Below are 16,675 nucleotides of genomic sequence, written 5' to 3' on the forward strand. Positions count from 1 at the left end.
GCGTGCCCCGAATGCCGTGGTTTTAAACTTTTTGTAGCTTGTGGCGCACTCTCCACAACCCAAATCTTTAATTGTAGGTTTCAACTTCGCTTCGGATAAAACTAGTCGAAATAACTTTAGTTTTTAAGAATATATTTCATTATACCAAAATTGCTTATGAGTGCGTCTAAGTGCAAGATACCCTATTAGAAAAGACGAACTGGACTATTAAATGCATTAGACCTGTTTCAAAGACGCGATTAATAGTCGCCAAAAGTAATGAAGTCAGGTTACTGAAATTTACGCGTTTCTCGACGTGAAGAGACAAACAGTTTATTGTTTAAAAGCAATACACAACGTTCACAATTACATTACAAGACGACATCAGCTATTAAACCCGCTAGACCTGTTTCAAACACGCGATTAACAGTCGCTAAAAATTAATAAGTTAGGTTAGTGAAATTTACGCGTTTCACGACGTTTACAATCACATAACAAGTAGACATTATGACAAGGCCATCTTTTAGGGATAAAATAAATTTAACAATTAAAGTCCGCCCTTGCTCCAACGAAAATTAACTTAATGGACCATTGCAAAATAACGGGGTGACCATAACAAGATATCGGCAAATTACTAAAATAGACTTCAGAAAATTCCTAAACTTACTAAAATTAGAAAGATGCAAAGCAGTGATATATAAAATGAAGCCAACACCGTTTCATTCATCGTCTAATTTTCCGGCAGCCCGCATAAGCGACTTAATGGCTCTCTCTCGCAACTGAAGTTCGAGCAGCTCCAGCTGCGACTTCTCGGTGTTCTTAACTTCCTCCTGGTTAGAGGACGGAGCCGACTTCTCCGGCTTCCTGGAGGAAGATGTTGGCATCGTCTCTTCCAGCATCTCGTCTACCATTTCCTGGTATTCTTCGTCTTCAACGACCTCAACAATTTCTTCTTCTGATGAGGACTCGTATTCCTGCCACAAGGAGCACATACTTTATGTAGTTTACGTGTTGCAGTAAGTTATGTAATGAGGCAAAAAGTGTGGTGAGGTAAAATTGGGTTAAAACCATCCGTGTTAGGTTTTAAGTGGTTGATAACTTGATGATCTCGTTACCCCCATTTTAATCATGTGCTCATTTACATACTTTTTACATAATGTTTTAAATACTTTTTTGGTTTAAGGTTAGCTAACTTGATGTTGATTTGTTTTAAAAAACACAGTTTTTAAAGTAGAATACATTTAAAAAATTAATATGCCTCACATTATGACTCTTGTTTGCTATTAAAAGGTCACAACCTAAAATGATAGTTTTACGTTCAAAAATAAACTTTAGTAATCGGTAAATTTTCTAGAATCAAATGATTGCAAAACCTATAAACACCTTAAAAGCAATTCTACTTAATCTGTCATACACCAGTGTTATCACATATAATTGGAACAATAGTACATAGTGTTTAAAATGTTACACTACACTAGACCAAATAAGAGCTGCAGAAAATTTTTAATACTGATTAGTACACATTAGGGTTGTTCAAAAAAACACTTTTTTGTCAAATTTCAGTGGGGACCCACTGGAATTGTTAGGTTGCGTCTAAAAACCACACAAACCAAACCCAAGTACGTTTTGTTCAGTATTGACCGTGCTACGTCAATTTGAAAATTAATATTTGGGCTAAAATTTTGAAAAAAAAATTAATTGTCCTCCCCCTAAAAAATTTTTTTTTCTTCTTTTTTGCATTGCTTTGCAATTGAATAGCCATAAACAAACCTGTTTTGCAGTAAAAAAGTGAGTAGTCATGGTACAAATGTCACATTTCAACAATATTTGTTAGGCTGTTATGTATGAAAAATGGCTTAAAATTTTAAAATAAAGTAGATGCAGCAAACATGACATCAAATTAATATAATAGTGCCTTGCCTTTAGTAATTGACACAATTATATCAATTACTTATCTAAAGTTCAAAAAATGTGCTAAAAAGCCATTTTTCGTACAAAACAGCCTAACAAATGTTGTTGAAATGTGACATTTGTACCACTTTTTTACTGCAAAACAGGTTAATTTATGGCTATTCAATTGCAAAGCAATGCAAAAAAAAAAAGAAAAAACATTTTTTTAGGGGGAGGACAATTAATTTTTTTCAAAATTTCAGCCCAAATCTGAATTTTCAAATTGACGTAGCACGGTCAATACTGAACCAAACGTGCTCAGATTTGGTTTGTAGGGTTTTTAGACGCAACCTAACAATTCTAGGGGGTACCCACTGAAATTTGACAAAAAAGTGTTTTTTTGAACAACCCTAGTGGACATATGACGAAGAAGTGGCTAGTACAGGTGCCACAGTTCTACATAGTGTACACAATATTACTATATAGTCTTTATTAAAATCCCACCTCTTCTTCAACAACCATTATCTCCTCAGTGTCGCTGCATACCTCTCCTTCCTCGTGATTGAAAGAGACATCTTTGTCACTTTCAATTCTGGTAGTGGAGCTTGATGCCTGTAAACTGTTGCGATGATGGTCAGCTTGGGATTTACTGACAGTTTGTTGTGAACCCTCTGCAAGTAGTGAAAGCACTTCGCATCCAGTTGTGCCAGTCGTAGTCGAATCAATGAAGTTTGTCTTGGACGAATATAAGAATGGTTTTCAAGCGACTTACAAAAAACGTAAATATTGTGTTCAACAATCGCATTTGGACCTGGAAGGTTAAATGTTTAACTATGTGAAAGTGACTCAATTTATTTATGTGTTTGGGTCTTTAATTGTCTTTAATCATTTTTTTCGACCCGCCGGGTGTGTGTCTGCAATAAGGAATTGGCATTATATTTTATAAAATGTATGACCTGTAATATAATTTAACCGCTTTACTTTTGTTAAAACCGAAGTTAACAAACTCCTGTTACAACTAGAAACATACCCCGTTAAGTCCTTAAAACAAATTGTACAAATTTACATCACTTTAAAACTTATTAAATTGCAACACATGATCTTAATGTAGGGCAGTGGTTCTTAACCTTTTTTCAGCCGCGTCCCCCTTTGGTAATTTTCTCATGCCTTGCGCCCCACTATGAAAATAATTCGACATTTTGCAATTAAATATCACTGAGAAAACAGGAAAATAGTGAAGGGTGTCGTTGGTCGCGCTTTGAGTTTTATTTGGTTGAATTGGCTAAACTGTAAACGTAGAGGCGTTTCGCATTGGGCACACAACAAATTGCGCGAGTTCGACATATTGATTTTATCGAGCTGAATTTGACAAACGTGTTGCGAGGGCATTTACTCCCCAGTTGTAAGAGTTATGATGTCAAGCGCACATATTAAACATTGCGTTATCGTGTTTCAAAAGATGTAACGACACACAATACAACGGCAATATTGCAAAAACAATATAGTTTCGCGTAAAAAAAGTTCGACTCCCCCTGTTGTTATAGCCTGTTATCATATATAAAATATGGATGAAAAATAGTCTGAAAGGGCGACAGCTTTTATCGTTTATCTATAAGTTAATTTAATAGGGCGGTGACCGGTGATACCATGTATTTTCTAAAGGGGAATTAGAAGATTCGCGCACAGCGCGAAAATTTTTGCAGTTTTAATGTTAAAGTTGGCAAAAAACAGAGTTTGTATGTAGGAATTATGCCTAACCCAAACGAAACCATTAAAATCACTGCAAAATGTTAAAATATTGAAGTCGAGCTCGCGCCCCCCTTAGAATTACTTGGCGCACCCCAAGGGGGGCGCGCCCCCCGGTTAAGAACCGCTGATGTAGGGGATATCAATCATACAACCTAATATTTGGTAAACGTTTCTCACATTAATTTAATGTAAAAACCTGGGGATTGGTGAAAAAATAAATACTGTTCATACACAGGATTAAAGTTCCGAATTTTTGTATGAAAAATATATTCTCAACATAATTCCAGGCATTATTAATTCATAAGTTGGAAGGACTTACAACAACATTTAACTTCTTTCTTTAAAACAGTTTTATATACATACCTATTTCTGAGAATTCAATGGAAAAGAGCATACTTTGTACCCAAAAACAGCATCTTATGCCAGTTTCAAACACAATGCTCACCTGTAAACTTGGCTCGACTTGTTTGTCAGCAAGGTTTGATGTCGGTTTTGCTAGCGCCTCATTATTGTCTTCTTCATTGCTGGAATCAGTCCCAGAAGAAGAGTTCATTGTTTCACCGGCTAATACATGATTGATTCGTTTCGATGACATCACCTGGCACAAGTTGAAAAATAACAAAATTTATAAGTTAACTTTCCTCACACTTACTAAGACATACAATAAGGCAAGGCCATGAGAAAAAATACAAAACAAGAAAGTTTAGTTAATATACCAAAATCATTTTGGATCTTAAAGCCACTCAGACCAACCTCTAGTTGTTCTAAGCATTTATTGCGTAATTCTTGCTCAGGAATGTTCTTTAAAATATCTGGCAACATTGCAACAAGCTTGGCTCCCTTCACAATTTCAAACACTTGATCAAGCAAATCTTTTCTGTCTTTAACATAAAATCCCAAGGGGTGAAGATCTTTTTCAAGGTTGAGTCCATCTTGCTCAACCTCAGAATCTCCTGTTAGTCTTGCTTCTTCTTCTGAATGACCCCGGTGCTTGTGCTTCAGGCGCGAACTTTTTTCACTTCCTTTGCGTTTCTTTCCACTACTGGAAATCTTTCTCTTCGAATTTTTGTTTTTTGTACTGTCTTTGGTACTTTTCTGGACAAAATAAATAAAAATAAATGTTTTTTTCAATGAGTAGATAGATTAGGTATTAATCTAAGAAGGGATGTCTGGATGTCCGATAATATTGGATTGGTGCCCATACCCGAGTTAACTGGTAGTATTATCGGTCTCACCAATTCTATGGCAGCACCAAAGCCGTAATACAAGGATTTAGTTAAGATTTGCAAATCAATGCAGAGATTATAACAAGAAAAAAAAGAACTTTTTTCAAAAAAAGTAGGCTTGCAACTGGAGAAAACTACACTTCCTAATGTTAAACCATACTTTGACCTATTAAATTAGTAAAACACCTTTTAATGTTTTAATTTTGTCTAATTTGATTGTTTCAACATTGTAATGTTTTTGCTTTTTGTTGGAAATATTTGGTATCGCCGTTTCAATAAAATATTGAGTATCAGACATCCCTAAATCTAGGCTTGGGTTTTGTCCCTGTGATGACCAAAATAATATTACATTGATATTTATATACATTAAGTAAGCTTTTTTATATTGATTAACAGCAGTGTTTCCTAATATATTTTCTGTCAAGGTGCACCTGTGTATCTCTGAAAACAAGGCGTATCTGGCAAGCAAAGCAAGCACACATTTTTTTGGTGTGCCTGTATTTCTCTTAAATTGCTTGCAAGTTTTTGCATTTATCTGTATTGTAAATATAGGTAGAATATTTGTCGTGGCATGTGGCGTACCTTGCAGCCATCAAAACGCAACAGAGGGCACACAAATTATGCAAAAAAAGTTTCTACCTGTTTCTTACTATTGTTCCCATCTCTACTACTGCTACTTTTACTTGATTTGTGGTGTTTTGAAGAGGACTTTTTTCTTTTTCTTTTTGCACTAGTTTCTTCAATGTTTTTTTCCATTTCAAGTGAAAACTGTTCAAGGCGCTCGGCAGGTACGGAGAGCATAGCTTGTCTGTATGCGGACATCTGTAAAACAACAATACGTACATCATTGAAGGTTAAAACAACAAACAATTGATACATTTCCAACACGAGCCAGTTTGGATTGTGAATTAAGCTTTTTTGTGAATTTTTTAGTGATGTGAAATAAAAATGATTGAGTGCTACCAGGAAAAAAATATGTTTATATGTGTATATCATATATTTTGTAGGTTGGCACACACTTTTTATGTGTGTCAACAAAAAACAAGTGAACAATGGAAAGTAACATACCTTAAAGAATTTTAGCACGCTGATTGGACAAAAAATACAGTCCTTTATCAAGTTGCTTTTGCTTTAGTTCAAGTTCTGTGAGAGATTTGTGAGTTTGAAATTCAGCACGAATTAGACAAAAGTACTTGTCCTTGCTTGAGTAATTGAGGTTGTAGCCTCTGCGAAGCAGTGCTTTGTAGAGACCAAGAACTGCTAAGCGGGACCACTCGACCATGACCAAAACAGAATGCAAACCAATTTATCTTGGCCTGATTAATTTGATGGAGTTGAGTTGCTCTGTGACGTTAGCTGTGAGTTTGAAACTTTTTTCAATCGCTTCTTCTTGGTAGCCGAGGTGTGTTGCAAGTGCCGACAACTTATGAAAGGTGTTTATGCTGTTGCTGATGGTTGAGTCAGTTGCAGCAAAACTCCGATGGACTTGATTTAATGTTTCAGAAGTTTTGCTTCCCTAAATATAAAATCCATGAAGTATGTTTAAAACAAGTAGCATAAAATAACTAACAAATAAATGGTACATTTCACAGTTTTGATAATTATATGTTCAGTGTGTAGACTTTTAGACTAGTTGATTTAAAATACTATAATATTTTATTATCAAGGAGATTTATTATTCACATGTTGACAATAAAAACGTCATTTTAGGTCTTTTTACCCAACAAAAACAGGGTAATGGTGCATAATCTCAAATTAAAAAAAATGCTGCTAGATTTTTTAATATTAGTTGCATTTTCATACATGCAAGGCCAGGCTAGACAAACAAATATTTTGTTTATAAGGAAACGTTATATAACAATTTCATGGCAATTTATTAGTAAACCCATATATCAATCTATAACTACTTATAAATGTATCAGCAGTTATAGGATTTTAATTAATAATTGAGCTAGGCATGCCATAAAAGCATCTCAAAACTAGACGGGATTGCGGTTTTTGTGTATTTTATCAGGAGGTATTTTTCAGGGCCTTATTTTCATGGGTGGTTAAATAATTGGGTCATAAATAAATGGAGATATTTGCCAGCTTATTTTTGTAATATTGTATATTACACTTGGTTTATTCGTTTTACGGTTTATATTAAGTTGTACTTTCTCTTCACGTGTTTCTGCAAGGAAAAACAGGTATCGGACGAAAAATTTATTGCTTTTAACTATGACTTTACAAATGCAAAAGAAGTTTTGATGGACATAGACACATACCAAACCTTTTCCTTGACTTGTTTTTGCAAGCAAAAACAGATATATATGGGCCGAAAATTGTCTGCCTTCTCTTCTGACGGTAGATACAAATATTTTTTCCACAAAAAAACAATTATTGTTTTAACCCCCTCTCTCCCCCCCCCCCTCAAACCCCCAAAAATCATATTTTCCTCCTATTAATAAAAAACCTACAATCAATTAAAAAAAATATGTTTGACGCCCCCTAAACTATAGATAAACCATAAACAAAAAAAAAAAACATTCTCCACCCGGAAGTAAATATTTCATTAACAAAACCACATTTTTAATTTTTTTAAACCCCTTTTAAAAAGCTACAGCCCCAACCCTTGCGCCCAAACCACCAAAATCTACAGCCTTCTTGATCATTTTTTATATTTAAATTCTAATTAAGTACAACCAACAGTTTTGTGGATCCCCTAGTTCCCCCCCTATTAATAAAAAACCTACAATCAAATAAAAAAATATGTTTGATGCCCCCGAAACTATAGACAAACGATAACCAAAAAAAACATTCTCCACCCGGAAGTAAATATTTCATTAACAAAACAATATTTTGATATTTTTTTTTTCAAACCCCCTTTAAAAAACTACAGCCATTTTTTATATCAAAATTACAATTAAGTACAACTAACAGTTTTCTTATAAATCAACTTTATGTATTAATTTGCCATAAAACCACCCGATTGTTGGGTTGTTCTCCCCTGAAAAACAAACAAGGGATTCGTAGTATCATTTTTATGGTTTACTAGCGACATTACTAAAGGGAGATAAATACTAGATATTACTGTCGCTAGGTAGACGTAGAGAGCTTCAAATAACTTAACGTCACACTATTTTATAGCGAAAAAATAGGACCCGCTCATAATTTTGAACCTATAAACCCAACTAACATAATAAACATAAATTTTAAAAATTAAAGCCGAATATGTTAAGTTTTAAAGTTTAACTTTATGAGTACCAGATTATATGCCCTTAAAACTATTTGAGGCGTAATTAACAAAATCCGTTTTTTTAAATACGAACAATAAACATGAACATAGAACAAACAATTAAAAAACACTTAAATTAAGCTGTTTGTTTGCGCACTATTTTGCGTGACAACAGCAAGTTTCTTCAAAATTTAAAAACATTATGAAGTTTCCGGCCTTTTTGTGCTTCTTAAACGATCCTATTGTTTATCAGAGATTATGTAAAAAATATGGCAACCCTAGTAAATAGTATTCCACTACAGATTTTGTTTTGTTTACTTGTGAATATAAAATCATTTCATCATTTTCATTGTATAAATAGATGATTGCTTTTACCATTATTGTCAAATTATTTTGCGGAGTTTCCATAACTACATTTCCTTTATAAAACTGTGTCTAGAGTTCATTAGACTGTTTCTTACCGTATTCCGTATTTGTTTATTCAGATAAAAAATTAGATTGCGCACACAATTTTAAGGTGACGTTATACAATCCGATGAACTGGTTATACTTTGAAATCTAAAGCTTATGGAAACACATCAAACAGTTTTCTTTATTGCATATAACATCTGATGGCCAGGAAGACGTTTAGGTTTTGTTTCTATTTGTTTGACATACTGGCTTCTGGCGTTTTAAAGCAAAATACAACCCTTTGACCTAATCTCTTTTGTTGCAATCAAAGTGCCCCTTTATCAATTATTAGCGCCGGACAGCCTCCACAACTTTTTTCTTTTAACCTATCATGGCTATCGAAATTATAGTCCAAAAAGTGTACATAATGTTAAAGTTGTACTACACCTTTATAATTGATCTTGTCCAATATTCGACTTTTGACATAACTTATGCCAAGCCTTTGTGGTTTAAATGTTAATCCAGGTAATGGAGATTTTTTATAACCGGTGTCGTTTTAACCATATCCTTTTTAGGAAATATTGCGACCGCTAGATAGGAGTACAGAGCTGAAATCAATTTTACGATGACGTCATATTTTGTTTACAATTTGTACCCCCAGCTGAAGGACCCTAGGTAAATAGACTTCAAATCCTTAAGCGTCATCTACATAATAAGCCTCCATCGTGTCTGGATATATGAAGTCTCTCCGAATAATAGTTTTACAATAAAACTCTGGACAAAAAAACGTCTGCAACAACCAAAAAAAACCGAACCCAAAAAATAATTCGGGCAAAAACAAGGTATGTCCCGAAAACAAATTTCCGGCCCATATAAATATTAAATAGTATATCAGAAAAATTAAAAAATGGGGAAATTTAAAATCTTTAAAATAAACCAAAGACATATTTACCTTTAAAATTTGCTTAACCAAACTTGTAATGTCAGCAACGTTAGATTGGGTACAATTGAATATTTGCAATTTAACGTCTGATTGGGAGCTTGGAATCTTAACATACACACTGGAACTCATGACAGTTAAAAACCCAATATTATCAACATCTATATAAATAAAGAAATTGTTATTAAAGAGCTGTGTTTACAATACAACACACAAATTGCACAATAATGAGTGCACATAAAATTTCTGTATTGGTAAATAAAACGAATGATCACCTGTCAATCCTCACCATTGCACTTAATAAGGGTATTGCAAGAAAACTTGTATATAATAATTGAACAACGCAGTGGCTTATGCAGTTAATAGTTGAGGCAAATATGAAATTCTCACAAGTGTTTCTATTAGCTTTTACACTAAGTGTTTTAAAGTGATGTCACAACAAACAAAATTGAAACAACACACAGCAACTGTGCACAATGTAGAAAAACATTAGTTGCATTTCGAACAAACACAAAAATTGTATTGAGAAGATTATAATCAAATAGCAAGAGTTTTAAAATCTTAAAGAATTTGAAATATATCCTGTCACTATAATGTTAAAAAACGTGTATTGTGTTCTAAACTTGTGCTTGTTTTACACATATTCAATTCAATATATTTTTAAAATGCTGAATATGTAGGAACATTATGCACAAATAAAAATAAAATTATTTTTTTGTGCCGTTCTGAAAAAAGTTACAGAAAAACCAATCGCGTTGTTTAGCAGGGAAAAGCCAGTGTTGGGCATATAGATTGTTTATTAGTTTAAATAGTACTAAATTTCTAAAGAACTGTTGTGTATTTGCAGTTTTCATTTGATTTGGCAAGTACCTCTTTATTGAGTTAAAAAAGCAATCATGATAGTCGTCATTTCTGTCAAATAAAAAGGTATCACATTCGCATGGGCATATCAAGGATGTACCAGGCCATTATTCTCCAGTTAAGGCTCAAACTATTTTTTGGCTGTTTAAATTACGTAAATGCAAAAATTTTTCGCACTTTAAGCGAACTTCGACCTCGTTTTCTATGGTTGTGTCTCTGAAGCATATCTATTCAGCCAAAAGGTTTACATATGCATACTATGACATGTTGCACAGTGTGTGGCTCTAATTTCAGCAAACAATTTCTATTAACTTAGATTATAAATATCGTTATTTGTTTTATCAAAAATTTCTCCCACTTAAACAAAAATAATTTTCTTCCAATTTACAGAATTTTTTTCTCGCTTTTTGAGCTACATGTGTGCACATAAGTTTGCCCCAAAACAACTTATTTATACAGCAGTGTTTAGCAGACATGTGCCACACCAGTCCCCCAGGATGTACTTCAGCATACTCCTTATGTATTTCTTTATGTCACAAAAAATTTGCGCCTCACGCACAACATTTTGCTAGTTCATTTACTTGTTAATAGTCTTGTTTATCGCCTAACATGGCAAGGTTGATAAATTCGTTAAACCAGGGGTTCCCAACCTTTTTCCAATCTCGTACCACTTCGACGTTCTGTACTGCCACGCGTACCACTTCGCGTAGAACAGTGGCTCTTAACCTTTTTCCCCCGCACCGCCCTTTGGTAATTGTCCTGTGCCCTGCGCCTTCCTTAGATAATAAACAATAATAACAAAGGAAATTCTGTATTTTTCCAATACATATCAATCAGACAGCATGAAAATAGAAAAATCTGAAAAAATAACTCTTAGTGGCGTGAAGCAAAAAAAAACAATTGCGTTTATTTGGTTTGTATTGGCGAAACTTTAATTTGGGAGACACACACAAGCTGCTCGTGCTTGATATATTGGTAATCATCGAACTGATTTAGACAAACATATTGTAAAAAAATGACAAATTGCCTTAAATGTGTTTCAAAGGGTGTGATATGACACACAATGCAAAGGCTATATACTGCCAAAAACATTACAAATTGGCGATATAAAGTCTGAGTTCCCCCAATTATTAATGCGCGAAAAAGCAGGTCGTAGTTTGCCCCAAGCGCAAAAATTTTTCGTAGTCTTGTTGTTAAAATTGCCAAAACACAGTTTGTGGAGAGGGTAGCATGGCGTGTAACTTAGATATTATTCAACCATATCATACTGTTCTGACTAAACACAGACCCAATTGGCCGTAATAAGTGGCAAATATTGTTCAAAAAATTCAAGAAACTATATTAAAATCTAAGTAGCCATAAAGTTCGCAAATCGTGAATTTAAGAATCGTTTTCCTCGAGTTACTTTTCTAAACATGTGTAATTTTGATGTTATGCATAGGACAGCATACAAGCCCATTTAATAACTAACGCAACATGGAACTGATAAAATGATTCAGTAGATGATTTTTATAAAGAGCAACCTTTTGACATAATTAACGCCCACTGTCCCACAGCGTTGTACGGCTTTTCAAAGCAACTGTGCTCCTTCTTGACAACTGACATGACCTGTGTTTTGAAGATCTTAATGGTACGAAACAACGCGAATATTTACGGAACAATTAACAAGCTTTGGGTTTTTTTGTGAAAAAAAACAGATCAAAAATTATTAAAGTTGTGAAGTCAGGTTTTTGTGAAATAATCGGAAGCTACTGGCGTACCACCTGAAACACCTTCACTAGTGGTACCACAGGTTGGGAACCCCTGCCTTAGACGAACACATCATTTAAGTTTGGGAGCACAACCAAAAAATCAAAGAATTTTCCCCAAAAATGCTTGTCACCAGACGGCTGACAATATTCTGCCAGCCTGATTATTGTTATACTACACATTTAGGGATTGGGGATAAATCGGTAAATTTAACATTATAATATTGTTAAAAAGTGTGTTAAATGAATTAAGACATTTCCTGAAATCACCCATTGCACAGTAATATAGCAGCTTTTATAAACATATTACATCTAACTATAGAGATAAAAATTTAGTTGAATGTCCAGCTTTTATATAGAATTCTTAAAACGTTATATTGATTGGGATAGGTTGTGAGCTAGTCATTGTATGGGATGGGGCAAATGCAATTTTTTTGGTTGAAATAGCCAGAGCTTGACATTTGTTAAGGCACATGGACAAACAATTAAAATCTTTTTTTACAGTAACAAAACGAGTTGTCAAAATTGCAATTGCAAGGGAGAAATAAATATTGAAGAATAAATTTATTAATAACACAATATTTGGCTAAGGGTGCAACTCATCTAAGTTCCATTGGGTTCTATTCGGTACCATTCAGTATAGGGTTGCAAAATTCCCGGGAATTTTCAGAGAGGAAACTTTCCATGGAAATTTTGGGAATTAACGGGAATTTTGGGGAAATTTTCGGAAACTGTTAAAACAATCTTAGTTTAATATTGAAACAGGAAAATAACGGCCTTATACTGTGAAAACAACACTGACCAGTCTGGGCCAAAATATCCCCAGTTTATGGTAGCTAAATCTTTAACATTTGTTGTTTTGTGAGTTACCAAGTCGTTGTACTAGTTCAGAGGTCGGCAACCTACGGCCCGTCAAAGTAATTCATCCGGCCCGCCGCCTATTTGACAAAATAGACACAAGTCTATTTCACATACTTTTTGACTATTTTAACTACGTAAGTTCGAAATGATCTTCATACATACATCCGGTTGGTTTACGTTTTGTAATGTCTTTTCAAAAGATTAAAGCTTCTTTGCTGTTGCGGCATGGAAAGCTGACAAGTGCGTCACGGAGAAACGGAAAACAGATTTAATTTTTTTTGTCTTTTTTTAAACATTTTATTATTTTCGGCAGCGTAATAAAAACTGGAAAGAAATTTAAAAGAAATACCGGTATACCAAAAAAAACGTGCTCACTTGGCTCGCTAGGCCCAGACTTTTAAAACTTAGCAAATATTGAATTAGACTAACCAATAAAGTTATCGCGTTTCTTCAAAGTAGTTTCATTACACTTTTCATTAGTAGTATGGATGACGACGTGTGGACTCAAATTTTAACCAAACAAACACTTTTTTCCGCTTTGCGCCAAACCTTTACTGCCTCCTTAAATGTAATTAAACACGTCTTTAAGTGCAAAAAAACGATACCCACCTGATTTACAGTTGTTCTAACATTTTAATAACACATTTCTTGGCGCTGGTCTAGAATCCTACCACAGCTATTAAATTAACGCACAATATTTGGGTTAAGGTCCCGGTTAGTGTTTGGGAAAGGGTGGGTCAAGTATTATTATATTCATTATTTAATAATAATTCTTGACCCACCCTAACCCAAACGCTAACTCGCACCTTAACCCAAATAATTTGGGTTGTGGTAGGATTCTAGACCAGCGCCCATTTCTTAGTTAACTTATTGTGCGGTCCGCAGAGATCTTTCTAGTTTGGTTTAGGCCCGCGACTAGAAAAAGGTTGCCGACCCCTGTACTAGTTGCTGCCGGATAGCATCTCCTCCTGCTCGTCTAGAAATGCTTAAAATAGGTTTTTAATATTTTTTTCTGGTCAATAAAATAGTTAACAAATGTTTTAAACATAAAAAATGCCAAATTTGGAAATTCCCAATATTCCCATTATTACCGGGTCCTTCTTAATTCCCGAAAAGTGGTCTAGTTATAAATAAAAATAGCCGTTTTTGATGTATATATTGTCCCATTTTGGCGTAGGATTTCGGACAAAAATATTTTGGCGAGAATCTTTAACTGCCAAAAGACATAGAACGTACGGCATGGCGGACGCTAGACCAAAAAGCGCCAAAACTCACATCAACTTTTAAAATACAACACATAATAAATGTACACCTATCACGTGACGCGCAAGTGCAACTGCTGCAGTTAAACTGCATGATAAAACTCAACATTTGGCGGCGGAAAACACTTTGCCAACCATTCAATTAGAACAGGGGCGCAGGGCACAATCCTCAATCGATAAACTCTCAACACATGGTGATGACCGAGCAGATACTATACAAAGAAAAAATTAGCACCATTTTTTGTCCCAGTAGTTTACTCTACTTAGATTAAGAAAACTACGTTAATGTCTGTAAGTAAATATAATTTATTCATCAGGGGCTGGGGTCAGGGCCGGATTAAGGGTACTGTGGGCCTAAGGTTATCTACCAGCGAAGGGCCTAATTTGGCGAACGAGGTTACAAAAAGTAGTGAAAATACATACATGAAAAATTCAAATTATTTAGGTTACTGCAAAATAACACAAACATATTATGAATACATGTAATAAATCTAATTAGGTATCATAGACTCATTGTAAGGGAGCTGTGGGACCAGTGGGTCAATTTTGACGTTTTTGCATCTGCAGGTTTTTTACTTACTTCGTAAAATAGGATTTTGAGGGCGTAACGTGAAGTTCAATCTACCCTTCAACATACCACAGCATTTAACTTAAAATGTAAGAAGAGAAAAGTTCAATAATTGCACCTACTTTCTAATTATTTAACAAATCAGTCGTTTTCAATTAAACTAACTTACTTAGTCATTGCAAAGCTTGTTTTTGGACTCCGCCGAGGTATTTTTTTGTATTCGACTAATGTTTTGTCACTACATTCGCCGAGATGATTCCTAGATTTTTATTTTAGTAATGCGTTACTATTGTTTGCCAAATACGCTGTACATAAGCTAGCTCAGGGGCAGCAACCTATTTCTAGTCGCGGGCCAAAACCAAACTCAGAGAGTCCTCCGCGGCCGCATAAAATGTTAACTAAGAATTGTGTTATGAAAATGAACAACTGTGAATCAGGCGGGTCTCGGATCTTTTTTTGCACCTAAAGATGTGTCTAATTACGTTTACGGAGGAAGTAAAGTGTTGGCGCAAATTAAAATTCGAGTCCACACCTCGTCATCCATACTACTTGAAATGAAAAATGTGATAAAACTACTTTGGGGAAAAGCAATAACCTTAATAGTTAGTTAATCTATTCAGCGATTGTTAACCTTTTTAAGTCCGGGCGCACCTGGCGAGCGAAGCAAGCGCAATTTTTTTGGTACCGGCATTTCTTTTAAACTTCTTTTTTATTACATTGCCGAAAATGAAAGATAAAAAAATGTTAAAATTTATATCATTAATATGTTTTATATACGTTTTTGGTTTGTCCGCAAAGCTCTTAGCAGCCTTTTACAGCGCAACGGTAAAAAAAGCGCAGATCTACTTGAAAAGACAGCATAAAAACGTAAACAAACCGGACGTAGAAAGAACATTCGCGCTTACGTATAGTTAAAAAGTCAAAAATTAGGCCTATTTGAAAACACCTAATGGTCGTAGTACCGTCTAAATTGAAATTAGTCCAAAACCCGTCAGAATAAGACCTAAATAGCCAGAATAAGGCCTAAACAATACTTTACCTATCCTCAAACCTCACCCCTAAGTAAATCACTAACTCCCTTAATAATTTTAACCCCTATCCATTTTCTAACCCCACCCATTACCCACTAATAACCCCAAACAGGGCTAAAAATCCAATGCAAAAACAGCGGCGCCCTAATGGCGCCGGTCAAACTAGGGCGTCCGAACGTCAACACCAAAACGGCCCATACCCTCTCCCTACAGTTTCAGGGGTCGTTTTGCCCATTTAAGGTAATATTACGATGAATTTAGGACGTATTTTGACAGATTTAGAACGTATTTTTGACAGAGACTCTAGATCAGTGATTGTCAACCTTTTTCGGAATGGTACACTATTTTACGTTTAATCAAAACTTATACACCCCAATCCACGCAATACACCGAATCTGTAGTAAACAAAATCGAAATAAGAATAAGCAGGGCTGCAAGTATAAAAAATCCGTAGCATATCTTTATACAAATACAAAATTTTAACAGTCATTTAATGCGAGCGTTGCTGTTGAATTTTTCAGTCAGTTGTGCGAACCGAGGCAGAAGCCTTGTTTCGCGTGCTCCTATCATAAGCGTATAAACATCCCTAATATATATTTTTTTTGGTTTTAATTTCAACAGAGCAGAAAATCTCTGCTCCCAAAGGTCGTGGGTATGCGAACAAGGATGAAAATCGATTTTTCACTGACATTTCGGTACTTGAGAAGCGATACCCAAAATTCCACCCGATCTGTTAGAAATTAGTGCAGTTCTAAGCAAGATGAAGGTCTACGACAATTAGTAGGTCTACGACAATTATTGTACGCCACAATGCTGCAACTGTTTAAAAGTAGGCTACAACTCGTTTAAGTCTTCAACTTTAAAACCAGTTGTATATGAAAGCTAAGAAGTGTTTTAGTAGTATACTATTGCGCAATTAAACAAATACAATTGTATGAAAACGACATATCTTGGCA

At 34.8% G+C, this 16,675-nt stretch overlaps 1 protein-coding gene across 2 annotated transcripts; it reads right to left on the reverse strand.

The window, feature by feature from the left end:
• Positions 1-296: 296 nt before the first annotated feature.
• On the reverse strand, positions 297-9,545 carry LOC146168921 (mitochondrial ribosome and complex I assembly factor AltMIEF1-like). Of its 2 annotated transcripts, XM_083388945.1 has the most exons (6): positions 5,913-6,055; positions 5,484-5,666; positions 4,372-4,713; positions 4,064-4,216; positions 2,374-2,604; positions 297-953 (listed from the first exon to the last, which is right to left on the reverse strand). In XM_083388945.1, exons 2-6 carry the CDS (start codon positions 5,664-5,666, stop codon positions 699-701), a joined length of 1,164 nt encoding a protein of 387 aa, XP_083245071.1. In that variant the 5' UTR covers positions 5,913-6,055; the 3' UTR covers positions 297-698. The 2 variants fall into 2 exon arrangements, with proteins under 2 accessions (XP_083245071.1, XP_083245072.1); XM_083388946.1 differs by lacking the exons at positions 297-953; positions 2,374-2,604; positions 4,064-4,216; positions 4,372-4,713 and adding an exon at positions 9,401-9,545 and having other exon boundaries at positions 5,527-5,666; positions 5,913-6,360.
• Positions 9,546-16,675: the final 7,130 nt, after the last annotated feature.

Source organism: Ascidiella aspersa, chromosome 1, assembly GCF_963924565.1.
Source record: "Ascidiella aspersa chromosome 1, kaAscAspe10.2, whole genome shotgun sequence".
Lineage (NCBI taxonomy): Eukaryota > Metazoa > Chordata > Ascidiacea > Phlebobranchia > Ascidiidae > Ascidiella > Ascidiella aspersa.

Excerpts from the sequence above, each read along its gene's own strand:
- LOC146168921 (XM_083388945.1), bottom strand. The coding sequence starts at position 5,666 with ATGTCCGCATACAGACAAGCTATGCTCTCCGTACCTGCCGAGCGCCTT. Across the intron at positions 4,714-5,483 it reads GGAACAATAGTAAGAAACAG|AAAAGTACCAAAGACAGTAC; the intron begins GTAGAAACTTTT and ends TATTTTGTCCAG. Across the intron at positions 954-2,373 it reads TAATGGTTGTTGAAGAAGAG|GAATACGAGTCCTCATCAGA; the intron begins GTGGGATTTTAA and ends TCCTTGTGGCAG.